This window comes from Podarcis muralis, chromosome 1 (genome assembly GCF_964188315.1).
Source record: "Podarcis muralis chromosome 1, rPodMur119.hap1.1, whole genome shotgun sequence".
In the NCBI taxonomy this organism is placed as follows: domain Eukaryota; kingdom Metazoa; phylum Chordata; class Lepidosauria; order Squamata; family Lacertidae; genus Podarcis; species Podarcis muralis.
The window spans coordinates 11,350,374-11,363,653 of NC_135655.1; the positions used below are offsets into that span (position 1 = coordinate 11,350,374).

The 13,280-nt window shown below is 46.6% G+C and overlaps 2 protein-coding genes across 4 annotated transcripts in view; one reads left to right on the forward strand and one right to left on the reverse strand.

Annotated features, from left to right (window-relative positions):
- BTBD6 (BTB domain containing 6) overlaps positions 1-2,283 on the reverse strand; it is a 4,725-nt gene extending 2,442 nt beyond the window's left edge. Inside the window, exon 1 of the mRNA XM_028745316.2 lies at positions 2,105-2,283. Coding sequence (XP_028601149.2) covers positions 2,105-2,172 — 68 coding nt within the window. The 5' untranslated portion in view covers positions 2,173-2,283. The remainder of the gene's footprint in view (positions 1-2,104) is intronic.
- BRF1 (BRF1 general transcription factor IIIB subunit) overlaps positions 1-13,280 on the forward strand; it is a 195,972-nt gene that overhangs the window by 76,717 nt on the left and 105,975 nt on the right. For 2 of the 3 annotated variants that reach the window (XM_028744875.2, XM_028745043.2), the window contains 2 exons: positions 8,539-8,688; positions 11,922-12,015. In XM_028744875.2, coding sequence (XP_028600708.2) covers positions 8,539-8,688; positions 11,922-12,015 — 244 coding nt within the window. The remainder of the gene's footprint in view (positions 1-8,538; positions 8,689-11,921; positions 12,016-13,280) is intronic. The other variant, XM_028744966.2, reaches the window with a different exon arrangement.

Genomic DNA, 13,280 nt, shown 5'->3' on the forward strand with positions numbered 1-13,280 from the left:
ATGCTGGCCCCTTGCCGCCGGCCCGGACGCTCCTTTTGGACTTCTTTAAGGTCTCTGGAAGCAGAAGAAAGAAAGTCAAGCACTTCATGATCCGCCCATGGAAGCAACCATGGTCCAGTGGCATCAGCGGGGAGGGATCCCCGCCTCCTCCTCCTCCTCCTCGACGGGCAATCGAGCACAACAGTCCCACGTCCAAAGATGTCAACCAAAAGAGAAGAGAAAATCCTGCCTTTGGAAGGGAAAACAAACAAACAAACAGCGGCCGCTTCGGCTCGTCGCTGGGAGAGATCTATGCCCAAAGCGCCTTTTTGCGCTCCGTTCCTGATGGGGGCGCAGCGGTGATGCCCTAGTGAGTCATCGCTCACCTGGCGCCCGGCAGCGGAGCGATGGGGGCGGAGGGGCGGGAGAGGACGCGGGGGTGTCCCAGCCTCGAGCCGGCGGCCAGCACCCCACCGCGCTGGGCCCACCGAACCGGCAAAGCCCAGGGAGCCGTCGAGGCACCGATTTCCGCCGGAGAGGCCACGGCAAGCGGCGGCGGCGACGCTGAACTTCTGCCAACCCTCTCGGAGCGGAGGAGGAGGGAGCGAGCGAGCGAGCGAAAGCAGGAAACTCGGGCTTGCTGGCTTATTTATTTATTTTTATTTTCCGGCCGGAGGTGGAACATCCGCGAAGGAGCAGCCGATCTCCGATTATTCTTATTATTACTGTATTATTATTTTCCTCCACGGTCGCAACAAGACCCTTCGTCGGTAAAATCCCAGAGGCGGCGGCGATGCGCAGAGGAGTCGGGTGGGGGCCGGCATCCGATCCAGTCGCTCTTCTTTGCAAAAGGAAAACCCTAGCGAAATTGCAGGCGGCGGTTCAGCTTCTGCGCTCGGGGAGGCCGGTCCCCGGCGCTCTTCTCCATCCGCGGGCGCCGGGTGGGAGATGCGCTCTTGCGCGCTCTCTTTGCTGCTGCTCCGCCTGTGTCGTAACTGGAAAGTCAGCAAGAGCCGCTTTGCCGGGCTGGGCGCCCGTGGCCGTCCGCGTGTGCGCCTCCTCGCGCGTATGTGCTTCCTCGCCCGTCTCTCCCTTTCTGGCGCGGCTGCTGCTGCTGCTGCCTCCGCCGCCTCCTCCTCCCGCTGCCTCAAATAGCCAGCAGCAGCTCCGCGCGTCACCGGCGCCTGCTCCAATGGCGAGGCGGCGGAGAGCAGGGCGCACGGGGAGGGACGGAGGGCTGCCTCCCTCCTGCCACCCCTCCCCTGCCAGACAATATGTCATTCTTCTCCGCTCCTTTGCTAGCCGCCCACCCCCTTCCCCCCTCCTTTTTTTCGCCAATCAATCCAGTCCCCTCCTCCATTTGGGAAATTTACAGGAAACCCAAATTCGCTCTCCTTGTTGGGCGAAGCAGATTTTGAAAAAGCACAACACACACAGACACACACAAACGCGACTGCAGTGGAGCAGAAGAGAACGAAGAACAACATGCAGCCCCCGCTTTGCAAACCCCAAAAACCCCTCCAGCAATTTCGGGAAAGGCGCCGCGGAAACTGCAGAAGTATTTCAGTTTAGAAAGGGATCTGCAGGGCTCTTTTTTTTTTGCAGATAAAAGTTCGGCTGCTTTTTTGAGGGGTGGGGGTGGGGCGTCCTTTACCCCCCACCTTTAAGCGATTGCATGGGGAAATTCTTCCCCTTCCTACACAACACACACTTGGCAGCAGCTCGCCTGACCTCGCCTCTGCGTTTGCTGCTGCCGCTGCCCCAAAACGCGATCGGGAAAGCAGTAAACAAACGGGGCCAGGTTTGGATACCCCCCCCCCCCATTCCTTTCCCAGGCGTAATGCAAGCCTCAGCTGGAGCGGAGCGTCCAGATTTATTTTGCAAATTCTGTCATCCCTTGCCAATCGGCACCGACTGCCATTCTTGGTCTAATTGCAAAGTGCGTGGTTTTTTCTGGAGGGGGCGGTCGGGTCGCTCAGGGTAACCACGGCAAGCAGTCCTGCAGCTGGCGAACTCGGCTGCAGCGCCCGGCCAACCCTGGATCGCCCGGTCCCAGCCGCGGCCCTCCCCGTTTCCCATCGCCGCCGCCCACCCCACGGCCCTGATAAAAGCCACCCAAGTGTACCTGCTCGCCCGCTCACCAGGCGCCCCCTCGCCCCGGCCCGGCTGGGAAAGTTTGCGCGGCGGACTCATCCTTGGAGTCAGAAGCCATGATTATGGAAATGGCAGTCTCCGGCGGCGGCGGCAGCATCAGGCAGGCGGGAGGGGCCGCCTCGCCGATCCCAGCTTAGTGCGGCGGCGGCCCCGAGAGAGCTTCCTTCCGAAGCGAGCCGAGCGAGGGCGCCCCTGCTCCTTCTGGCCCGAGCCTGGCAAAGTGCTCCTTTTCTCACTCCGTGCGACCCCTCCTTCGGGCAAAGACAAGGGGGGGGGGTAGATCCCGCTTTGCAAAAGTTTTCGTCCGCCCAAGGCGAAGTCGCCCCAAAACTGCCGTAGAGATAGCAAAAATTTCAAAAGTAGGGGGTCCATGGCTTTTGAAAGGGGGTGGGGGTGGTAATAAAATAATAATAATAATAATAATAATAATAATAATAATAATAATAATAATAATAATAATTTATACCCCACCCATCTGGCTGGGTTTCCCCAGCCACTCTGGGCAGCTTCCAACCAAATATTAAAAACACAATAAAACATCAAACATTAAAAACTTCCCTAAACAGGGCTGCCTTCAGAGGTCTTCTAAAAGTCAGATAGTTGTTTATTTCCTTGACATCTGTTGGGAGGGCGTTCCACAGGGTGGGCGCCACTACTGAGAAGGCCCTCTGTCTGGTTCCCTGTAACCTCACTTCTCGCAATGAGGGAACTGCCAGAAGGCCCTCGGTGCTGGACCTCAGTGTCCGGGCTGAACGATGGGGGTGGAGACGCTCCTTCAGGTATACAGGACCGAGGCCGTTTAGGGCTTTAAAGGTCAGCACCAACACTTTGAATTGTGCTCGGAAACGTACTGGGAGCCAATGCAGATCTCTCAGGACCGGTGTTATGTGGTCTCGGCGGCCACTCCCAGTCACCAGTCTAGCTGCCACATTCTGGATTAATTGCAGTTTCTGGGTCACCTTCAAAGGTAGCCCCATGTAGAGTGCATTGCAGTAGTCCAAGCGGGAGATAACTAGAGCATGCACCACTGTGGCTAGACAGTCTGTGGGCAGGTAGGGTCTCAGCCTGCGTACCAGGTGGAGCTGGTTTGCAGTGCTTAGCTAATTGGAACCATTAATTTCACAGAATCAAAGTTGGAAGGAACCCCAAGGGTCATGTAGTCCAACCCCCTGCAATGCAGGAATCTCAGCCAAAGCATCCATGACAGATGGTCATCCAACCTTTGTTTAAAAACTTCCAAGGAAAGAGAGTCCACAAGCCTAGAGTTGCCAGGTTAAAATGCTACATTTTTCTTTCATTTGTATTTTAAGCTGAATAAAAAAATATGTGCTTGTGGGGTTTGTGAAAGGTGCTGAAGTGCTGAGTTGTGTTTATGGTTTAATAAAAAATAAACTGGACTCAAGAAACCAGACTGAATCCCTTTCTTTATAAAGGGGTGGGATTTCTTTCAATGGAAGAGCTTCTGTCCTGGATCATGCCAGTGGATCATCTGTCCAGCATTCTGCTCCCCACTGTGGCAACCAGATGCCTAATGAAGCCCACAAGCCTATTAATAATAATAATAATAAATTTGTATATTGCCTTTCATCTGAAGGTCACAGGTTGGTTCAAAACAAAAACACAAAACGAGAACACAAAAAACATAATAAAAATAACAAAAACAAACCAATACACCCCCCAAGCCCCCATATTTAAAAGGACGTAGAATGTTAATCAGCCAAGGCCTGATTACAGAGAAATGTTTTTCTCCTGGTGCCTAAATATAAACAATGAAGGTGTCAGGTGAACCTCTCTGGGAAGAGCATTCCACAAAGCGGAACCCACTGCAGAAAAGGCCCGTTCTCGCATTGCCACCCTCCGGACCTCTTGTGGAGAAGGCATATGAAGAAGGGCCTTGAATGATGATCTCAGGGTCCAGGTTGGTGGTCCTTGAGGTATTGTGGTCCTGAGCCGCTTAAGGCTTTATAGGTCAAAACCAGCACTTTGAAATGACCTAGGAACTAATCAGCAGCCAGTGCAGTCAGACCAGGTTCGGTGACTGCTCAAAGTGTCTTGTCCCAGTGAGCAACCTGGCCCAAGGAAGTAGTGCCTCCCTACAGTGCCCTGGTTAGGCTTGTGTGCCCCCCCCCCCCTTTGGGGACAGAGGCTGCTGCTGCAGCGGCGGCAGCCATGCGGGGGCAGAGGGCAGAAGGTAAACACCCTCTGTGCCCCCCCCCCCCCCAGTGCATGAGTGCCCGCCTGTCAGCAGCGAGGGCAGGGTGAGCACAGAGTGAGTGGGTGGCATTCAATGCTCGTCCTATTTGGAGTAGATCCATTGATGTTAATAGACATGATTAACTTAGGTTCATGAATTAAGTGGGTTTACTCTGAGTAGGACTTGGTTGAATATAGGATTGTTAGAGTGCAGAGGGAATGCTTCCTTAGCTGTGTGCTCACTTGATACTGCAAGGCCCCCTCCGTCCCTTCTTGAGGTGTCCTGCCCCATAATGGAGAACAACTTAGGGATATCCACATTCAAATAGAAATGATCCTTGTGGTGGGGGAAGAGACAGGTCATGACCTCCCCTAGACAGATGGCACAGAAATAAAGCACTTGCATCTATCACCTTTGTAAGTGCTTGTTGCTTTTGTTCATGTGAACACAAAAAAGTATGTCTTGCTTTTCCAAATCATGCACCCCTTTCTGTTGTTGCTATCAGCCTAGAAGACAGCTCTTGAGTTTTTGTAAACTTCTGATTATCCCATGTTGCACACTCTTTTGAACCATTTGGATAAACCATATCCACACTTGTATTGAACCCTTTCTACAAAATGTTGATAACTCTGATCCAGAACCTACTCAGGACATAGAATCACGCATATACAGAAAATGTTACAAAAGCTTGGGCATAGGTTTGGAAGAAGTCCAACATTTAAGTGTGCCTTGAGTCGATGGCTTGTTTTGTGATGTCTCTATGGCACTGTTTAGTTGTGTTAATCTGAGTTCTTTATTTTCATGCCTAGTTCATATAAAATGAAAAACCGTGGTTTCCAGCTATGTGAAGAAACTTTTGACGAGCCTTAGGCTTACACATTTCTCCCTTTTTGCATTTACAAGGAGATTAGGAGCTTCCGCTTTTGCTTTTAAACAAACCAAGTTTCCTGTGATATCTGAACATGGATGACTGCTTTGTGTTTTAACTATTTGTTAAATTTGTATTCCACCAAATGGTGCTAAAGACTGCGACGGTAAATGAGAATGAAACAGATTAAAACAATGGCTCTGGTTCCTGGCTTGTTCTCACAGATTGCCGTTTAAACAAACCACCGTCTCCTGAGTTAGAATGTCACAAGGAACTTGGTTTGTCTAAACCTGTGGGTGGGTGCTTTTGATCTCCTTTGGTATGCACAGAACGAGATGGAGTGTGTGCACTCTAGACTTCATGTACTAGGAATCCATAGTTCCCCATTACATCTGAACTAGGTCTCAGTCTTACGGCGTTACAAAGCAAAACTTTACGCACCTTTATAACTTCCATAGGATTATTTTTCAAAGGATCTTCACAAGCTAACATGGTACTTGGAAGAAAGTACCTTGTTGTCTGTGGGCCTTGATACTTTCATTTAATCTGTTTTGGGAATTGAATTGTTCGGTCTTCAAGGCTTTTAATTTCTCTGGTGAGTTTCACTTTTCTATTAATGCACAGTGCAGACTGGTGTTGTCAAGGCAGTCTATAAGCATGAAAGACAAAATAATTTTCTGAAATACCACAATGCATTTGAGGCTCTGTGCAGGGCAGCTTTAGGTAAAAAAGTGATAAAAAGTCTTTAACCTCATCCCAGGTGATTCTCATCTTGTGACCTGCTAGCTGCCTTCATGTTACCGCTGCCAACGCACATGAGAAAGTTTTGTGATTTTCTCTCTCTGTCTTGCATTGTGAAATGTAGCATAGAAATGCAGCCGCAAAAATCATGTTTATTGCTTGCTTACACCTTTTATATATTAATGAAGTTGTGATGCCGAAGATTTATAGCATTTGCTTTCACTTGGGATACTAGATTTTCTTGGGGTCTTTAGTTCAATCCAAACAAATTCATTGATTTACAGCAATTTAACTATAAATCTGTATGAACATCATGGATAACTAATGTGCAGATTTCCTCCATGAATCTCTACAACTCAGGTAGCGCTAATCATTTACTTGGTATTTTTACTATGATCTACTACTGCCTGTACAGAGGTTTTCATGCAGTGTTGCGGAAAATGTGTATGTGTGGTCATTTTATCACACAATCAGAATAAACAGAACTCGCTGCATAATGGGTAAGTGTTAACACTTAACAGCAAATGAAACTGATTTCATTCATTATAAGTCCACAAGAACTATTTAAATGAACATTTTCAAGCAAAGCCTCATCTTTATCAACGGAAAAACTCAAGCAGGGCATCAACTGAGAAACCATATTCACCGACAAATTACCTGGCAGGAAATGAGAAACTGATTCCTCCGCAGAAGAGCATAAACGTATTAAACAAAGGCTTTAAAAAAATAATCTTCTGCATTAGAAATTGACCCCTCAAAAAAGCACTGTTTATGTAGCTTTCTTTGTTTGGAACCACAAACACCAATATAAAAATGATTTTATTGCGGCGCAACTGTTAGGCATCAAGCTGCATTGCTAAGCACATTAAACTGAGATAAATCGGAGAAACAAGCGGGCTGGTAAAACCACATGGCTGCATGCTCTAATTGGTTTTCCAAATGAGAATCTGAAAATATTTATTTATGTAAGTTACATATACTGCTTTTCAGGTGGTTTGCTTGCATAAAATTATTAAAGCAACATGCATGAATGAAAATTGTATAATAAAGCAGAAAAGCCAAACAACTGTTTGTCACTGGAAAACCTGTATCACTCCTTCAGGAAAGGGGAAATAAACAGAATCTAATCTTTGCCTGGTGGAACATTGATTCTTCTAGCATAAACTTTACAGCCCAGGTGAGCGATTTGTTTTACGGGCCACCTTGGGAAGGGAGTTGCAGCCAAACCCCACCCTCAATTCCTCCAAAGTGGGCTACCACAGCTGCTATGCTCTCAGCACACTTTTCTGGCAACTCTAAAACTCTTCAGGAGACTGGATTTTGCTAGTCCTTTACTCCCGCAATTGCTAGACCAGTGGGCTAAACTAGAGATGGCCTGCCAAATCTCTCATGGTATACGTGTTGCTCTTTAAAAACAAGCTTCAAAGCAGCCATGTGGTGCAGCTTATTAAACTGACATCTTGTACCTGCCCTCCTGGGCTAAACAGGCCGTTGGAATTTAGATTGAGGAAACCGTGTGGCCAGAATGGATGCAGCAGCCTTTGACCCACTGCCAGTGCCTCCCATTGCTGTTTAGAAGCAAAAGACAAATAAATTTGTACAGGAGGTCCTGATCACGTACCCCCTGTGTCGAGTCTGATAAGTTTGTGAAGTTGTCTCAGAAAACAAAATATTAGTTAAGAAATACTATTAAGGATGAGAGTTAGAAATCACAATCTAAATAAGAATATTAAAAAATAAGAAGTGATGAACGCTGGTGGAGGGAAGTCACATAGGTGTAGCATTTATGTTTGTATTTCTGTATTGTCGGTATTTGAGTTGGTGTAATTGCGTGGTTGTATGTGCATTGTAAATAATAATATAAAAGAGTATGCTTAAATAAAAGTGCGAGAATAAAAATTGCAGATTTTTTGTTGTTGTTAAGTAAAAACATTTTATGACCTCTTCTCCCCGCCCCCTTGATCTGTGATATGAGAGAGGAACACTTGATATGGGAAAAATTTACAGACAAAATGTTCTGCATGCTTTACGAGAACATTATTTTTTACTTTCACTTCCTGCTCCCAGGTGGTGCTGCCCTCTAGTCTAGCACACCCCTGGGCACGCCTCTCCCCTTCCCCAGCATTCTGGCAATATCTTTTACTGCCCTGGTTATTGCATGCATTGTCGTATTCTTTACAGTCCACAGCAGTCAGCAGTTCATGTTATTTCCTTGTGTAGTGCACTAACTTGAAAATCATGGTGGGTTTGGGGTTTTTTTTTTGGTAGAACATCTGATTTGCATTCAAAAGGTTCCTGGCTCAATCCCTGACACAGAGCTAGGAGTTCCCCCTGTCCAAAACCCACAACAGTCGCTGTCAGTCAATTTAGACAGTGCTCAGCTACATGGCCAATGGTCTGACTCTATAAAACATCTTTCCATGTCCCTATGTACTTCTTCCACTGGAATATGTTGTTACCTGTCTGGATTGGAAATGTTGCAGTAGTGTAACCCATTTTCTGTCAGTGAACTAAGAACTGACGGTAGGCTTTATTGTTCAAGAAGCATGTTCACAAAAGTAAAGGTCAGGATCAGAAATAGCCGACTCTTGTTTTGTTGCAGATCCATGTTTATATATTCCTCGTTTTGCACACATGCTGGAGTTTGGCGATAAGAACCATGAGGTTTCCATGACTGCCCTAAGGCTCCTGCAGCAGATGAAGAGAGACTGGATGCACACAGGGCGACGGCCTTCGGGGCTTTGCGGTGCAGGTATGGAAGAATTTGTGGGAATCGTTGGGTGCATAGAGCAGCAGCAGTGGGTTTTGCAGAAGGTGCTTTGCAGGTGACCCTCTGTTCATTTTGTAAGTAAGAAGCAGTTGGTGAATCGACAAGCACGGCCTTAGAATCAAGCTGAAGAAGGTTGGAATTCAACTCCAGGGACTAATCCAAAGAGGTTGGATAGTGCCTTGTACACCTCCTTCCTGTAACTCCTGCAGCCAAGCTGGTGCCAAACATATTGTTGTTGTTTAGTCGTGTCCAACTCTTCTTGACCCCATGGACCAGAGCACACCAGGCTCTCCTGTCTTCCACTGCCTCCCGCAGTTTGGTCAAACTCATGTTGGTAGCTTTGAGAACACTGTCCAACCATCTCGCCCTCTGTGTGCCCTTCTCTTTGTGCCCTCCATCTTTCCCAACATCAGGGTCTTTTCCAGGGAGTCTTCTCTTCTCATGAGGTGGCCAAAGTCTTGGAGCCTCAGCTTCAGGATCTGTCCTTCCAGTGAGCACTCAGGGCTGATTTCCTTCAGAATGGATAGGTTTGATCTTCTTGCAGTCCATGGGACTCTCAAACATACTGCTCTGCTTTCCTTTGGACCACATCAGCAGAGCCAAGAGGCGGGTCTTCTCCTCTGGGCAGCTCAGGACCCATAGAAATACACACTGCCCAGGCTTGCACCCCAGGGAAGTCACTTCAGTGCTGCTAATGCAGCAGTTTGACTTCACCCCCAGAGGTTCATTCTGTTGTCTCTTGAGATAGATGGATGCCGACAACAACAGAACGGTAGATCAAACTCTGCTGGTAACCGATCACTGTATGGTTTGCAATAGATCAGCAGAGACTTTGACTCTAAATTGTTTCACAAGAGCAACAACAGAAAGCCCTTTCCCCCTCTGATAGGAAGAAAGCTTGAGGAAGAAAACCAGGGCTGGGTCTTTGTGTGACGTGACGGGAAGCTCAGTCCTGGTGCTGGAAACAATTTCCAGGGTTGAGCATGTCTTGGAGGTACCCTGTCCCTTAATTTAAACCAGGGGCCGGCAAGGTTTACCTTGCCTGGGCTGGTTCACTCCTGTGGAGATTGCTCCGTGGGCTGGATCGTGTTCCGGTGCCGTGGAAGTGAGTCCCCGCTGCACCGGTTTAGTGCAGCTAGTGGGGACTCGCCGAGCAGGCAGCTTGGTTCAGGAATGGCTCGTGGGCCGTTTAAATGATCTCTGTGGGCTGCTTTTGGCCCATGGGCCACAGGTTGCCGACCCCTGTTTTAAACAACGTGTCCCCATGCCACTGTTTTGCATCTGGCTGCAGTTGGTGGGGGCTTGAGGTTTTGCTAAAGAAAGCAAGGCTAAAGTCCACCCTCCGCTGGCCTAACAGAACCCCTCACAACGCAGCATGAGTTTCTAGTGGAGTAATCCGCACATTAGTATTCCACAAGCAGAGACAATAAGCTCCCTGAAGAGCATCGTGCTAGTGGTTTATGTAGCACATGGAATTAGGTGATTATGTAAGAGCAGAAGAAAGGGCCTCCTGGATCAGACTATGATCAATCTTGTCCAATTTTCTTTTAACAGTGGCCAGCCAGATTCCTTTGGAAAACTCTGAAGCAGGGCAGTGAACACGATGGCATTTGATTGCACTAGTCAGCAAAGTAATACCGCAAAATTTAACCAATTAATCAGTTTTTCAAAGATTAAAACAAAACCAACTCTATAAAAGATAAGTGCTTTAAAAAGACTTGGGGGTGACAGGTGACGTTGAAGAGAAATGCCCAATTCTCCCTTAAAATACTCTCTTCGAGACTATGACTACTGTGAAGTGTAGGTACAGGGTGGTATCGGACATTAGCCATTCTCAGCGCAGTATTCTATATGAAGATGCATGAGTAGAATGACTCGCACTTGTACAATGAGATTTTTTTGCCCCCCCCCCCGCCCCATGTGTGCCCTGGACTATTCCTATATCTACTCCAGAGGGTTAGGGAAACACAGGGGGCAGGAGGAGAGGGGAGAAAGTCCCATTATGTAGAGCAAGACTGCTTGCACAAAGTGAAATAAATGGGCAAGTTACTTAATTCTATTGATTTCAATAGGTCTACTCTGAATCTAACTATTGCTGCATAGTGCCCATTATGTGTTAGCAGTGCCCTTTTCTTCAGAATTATTGTTTATTCACATGCAAACTTGTACAGATTTTATTGACTAGGATTTATTGACTTGGGTGACAGCCTTGTGAATAAATGTTGTTTGAAAAAGTGGGGTTTTATTGTTTTTTGTTTGGTCTCTGCTTTTAGTGAATTTTGCTGGGTGACTTTTCAGGTTCTAGAATTAGGGAGAAAATTGTCCCCCTGTCCATTCTTTTCTGTACTTTAGAAGCTTCTGTTGTGCTTTCAATTGAACCACAGATAGCTCAAGCCCTGGTACACATTACAGTGGAAGGGAATTTGCCCACAGATCCCAGACATCATACAGCTGGATCAAAAGGCAATCCCATTTTATTTAAGCCAGGGTTCTGCACCTGTTTGTCCTGGACAGATTTATTCTTGTAATCTTGACCGCGGCATTCCACAACTACAGGTCAAGCATTTTTTGTCATCTTTTATAATCTTTTTTTAGGTTGAGACCGTTTCACTGATTATGTAGATGAGGGACAAATGCAGAACATAAATAACATCCATCTAAATATATGTAAATGGGTGCACTTGGGAACCCTGTTGGGCTTGGGATGGAGGGACTAAACCTGCTTTCTGTCCCCGGGTGATCCTTGCCATTGAGAATCAAGCCTTCTTCTATCTGCATAGCTCCACCCCTTAATCTGCATAGTCACTTAGCTTCTGCAATGCTACAGCATTTTGCTTCAGCCATGTCTGATCATGATTGTTGGGGTGAGGAATGTGAACTTTGCATCAATGCTGGAGCTCTTTGGCCTTTACCTTGCAGTGTGTGTGCATGTGAGTTTGCAAGGATATAGTGTGTCCAAAAGAAAAAGAAAAAAGCCCTGTGTTGCATTTATAGAACTTTTTCTGCAGCTGGCTTGATTTTACTGCATGCAAAGTAAGTTTTATAAAATTCCAATTTAATCACTCTGTATTCAAGCCCAGAGCTAAACATCAATATTTTAAAATTAATATGAGAATTAGAATTTCAGATGGTACTTGCATGACTCACTGTATTCCCTTGCTTTCCCCCGCATTGAACTGCCTTTTGATGTAGCCCTTTCCCTGTTTATGCTCTAGCTCTTCTAGTTGCGGCAAGAATGCATGATTTTCGGCGCACTGTGAAAGAAGTCATCAGAGTGGTTAAAGTTGGCGAATCAACACTAAGAAAAAGGTAGGTCAAGTTTGTGGGGGGTCTTCACATTTTACGTAAGATGCAGCGCAATGTGTTTACCATGAGGACAGGACTATTTTACACTTCTAGAAAGACATTCTTTGCCTGCACAATCCTGACTCTCTGCAAGAGTAGCAGTTGCACACAGAACTTTCCACTGATAGGAATATGAATGGTGGTGAGCACCAGGGCCTAGCTTGGGCTGTGAGCAGTGGCTGTACCCAGATATAGGCTGGGAAGGTCTATTCTTCAATCCAGGTCAGTTGCTGGTCCTGGAGCCTAGATTTGAAGAGCTGAAGTCTTAGCAGGGAGAAGGTACTGCTCTGTAGGCTAGGCAAGGTCAGAAGGCTTGGTATCCTTTATCTATTGCAGGGAGTTGGATCAGATGACCATTGTGGTCCCTTCCAGCTATAATTCTATGAGGCCTAGCCAAATCAGAAGTTTCCTCTTTTTTTTTTTTTTATAAAAATTTTTTATTGGTTTTACAGTATTTTTTAAAAGAAACAAACACACACTGAAAATGACAAACATACACGTATAGTTTCAAACATAATTTCATAAACCTCTTTTCCTGGACTTCCCCATACCCCCCCTCTCTGCATCCCAATGTCCATAATTCAACTAGCAACTCCCCATTGTTACATTCCATTGTAAGAAGTTACATTCCAAATCAGAAGTTTCCTGTTACTCGCCAGTTACTGGTGCCAGTGTTGCTCGCCTAGACGGACAGCTCACTTGACCATCTCCCAAGTCATGGTTATGAAATTCCAGGTTGAAGGTCCGTTGTACCTTACAACATACCCACTTTGAGTTTTCCCTTAGAGAGTGACTCATTTGAAGTTGTCTTGCATTGGAGAACTCTACAGAACACGAGGCTTGTTGAATTTGCATTCGCCCCAAACTTGTGCCAAACAATTTCCTCACCTTCGTACATAGTAAGATCTTCAGCTCAAGCGGGCTGCCAAAGCTATAGGACAGTGAAGACAAAACATGGGAACTCAGCTGCTCCCACCCATTACCAATGTCTTCAAGGATCAACATGTAGAATTATTGTGCATGTAGACTTCCCCATTCATTTACACAAAAAGAGCAGCTCCTTTTTTATTTCCTTTGCACAGAGCTTCCCCCTTCATTGAAGTTAAAGAGGTTGCCTTTCTGTACTGTGAACTTTGAAACCTCCTATATGATATGTTCAAGGGATTTGGGGATTGGAAAAACTGTTCTAAAATTAGTCATTTCTACAGAGATGGGGACGTAGGGACGTG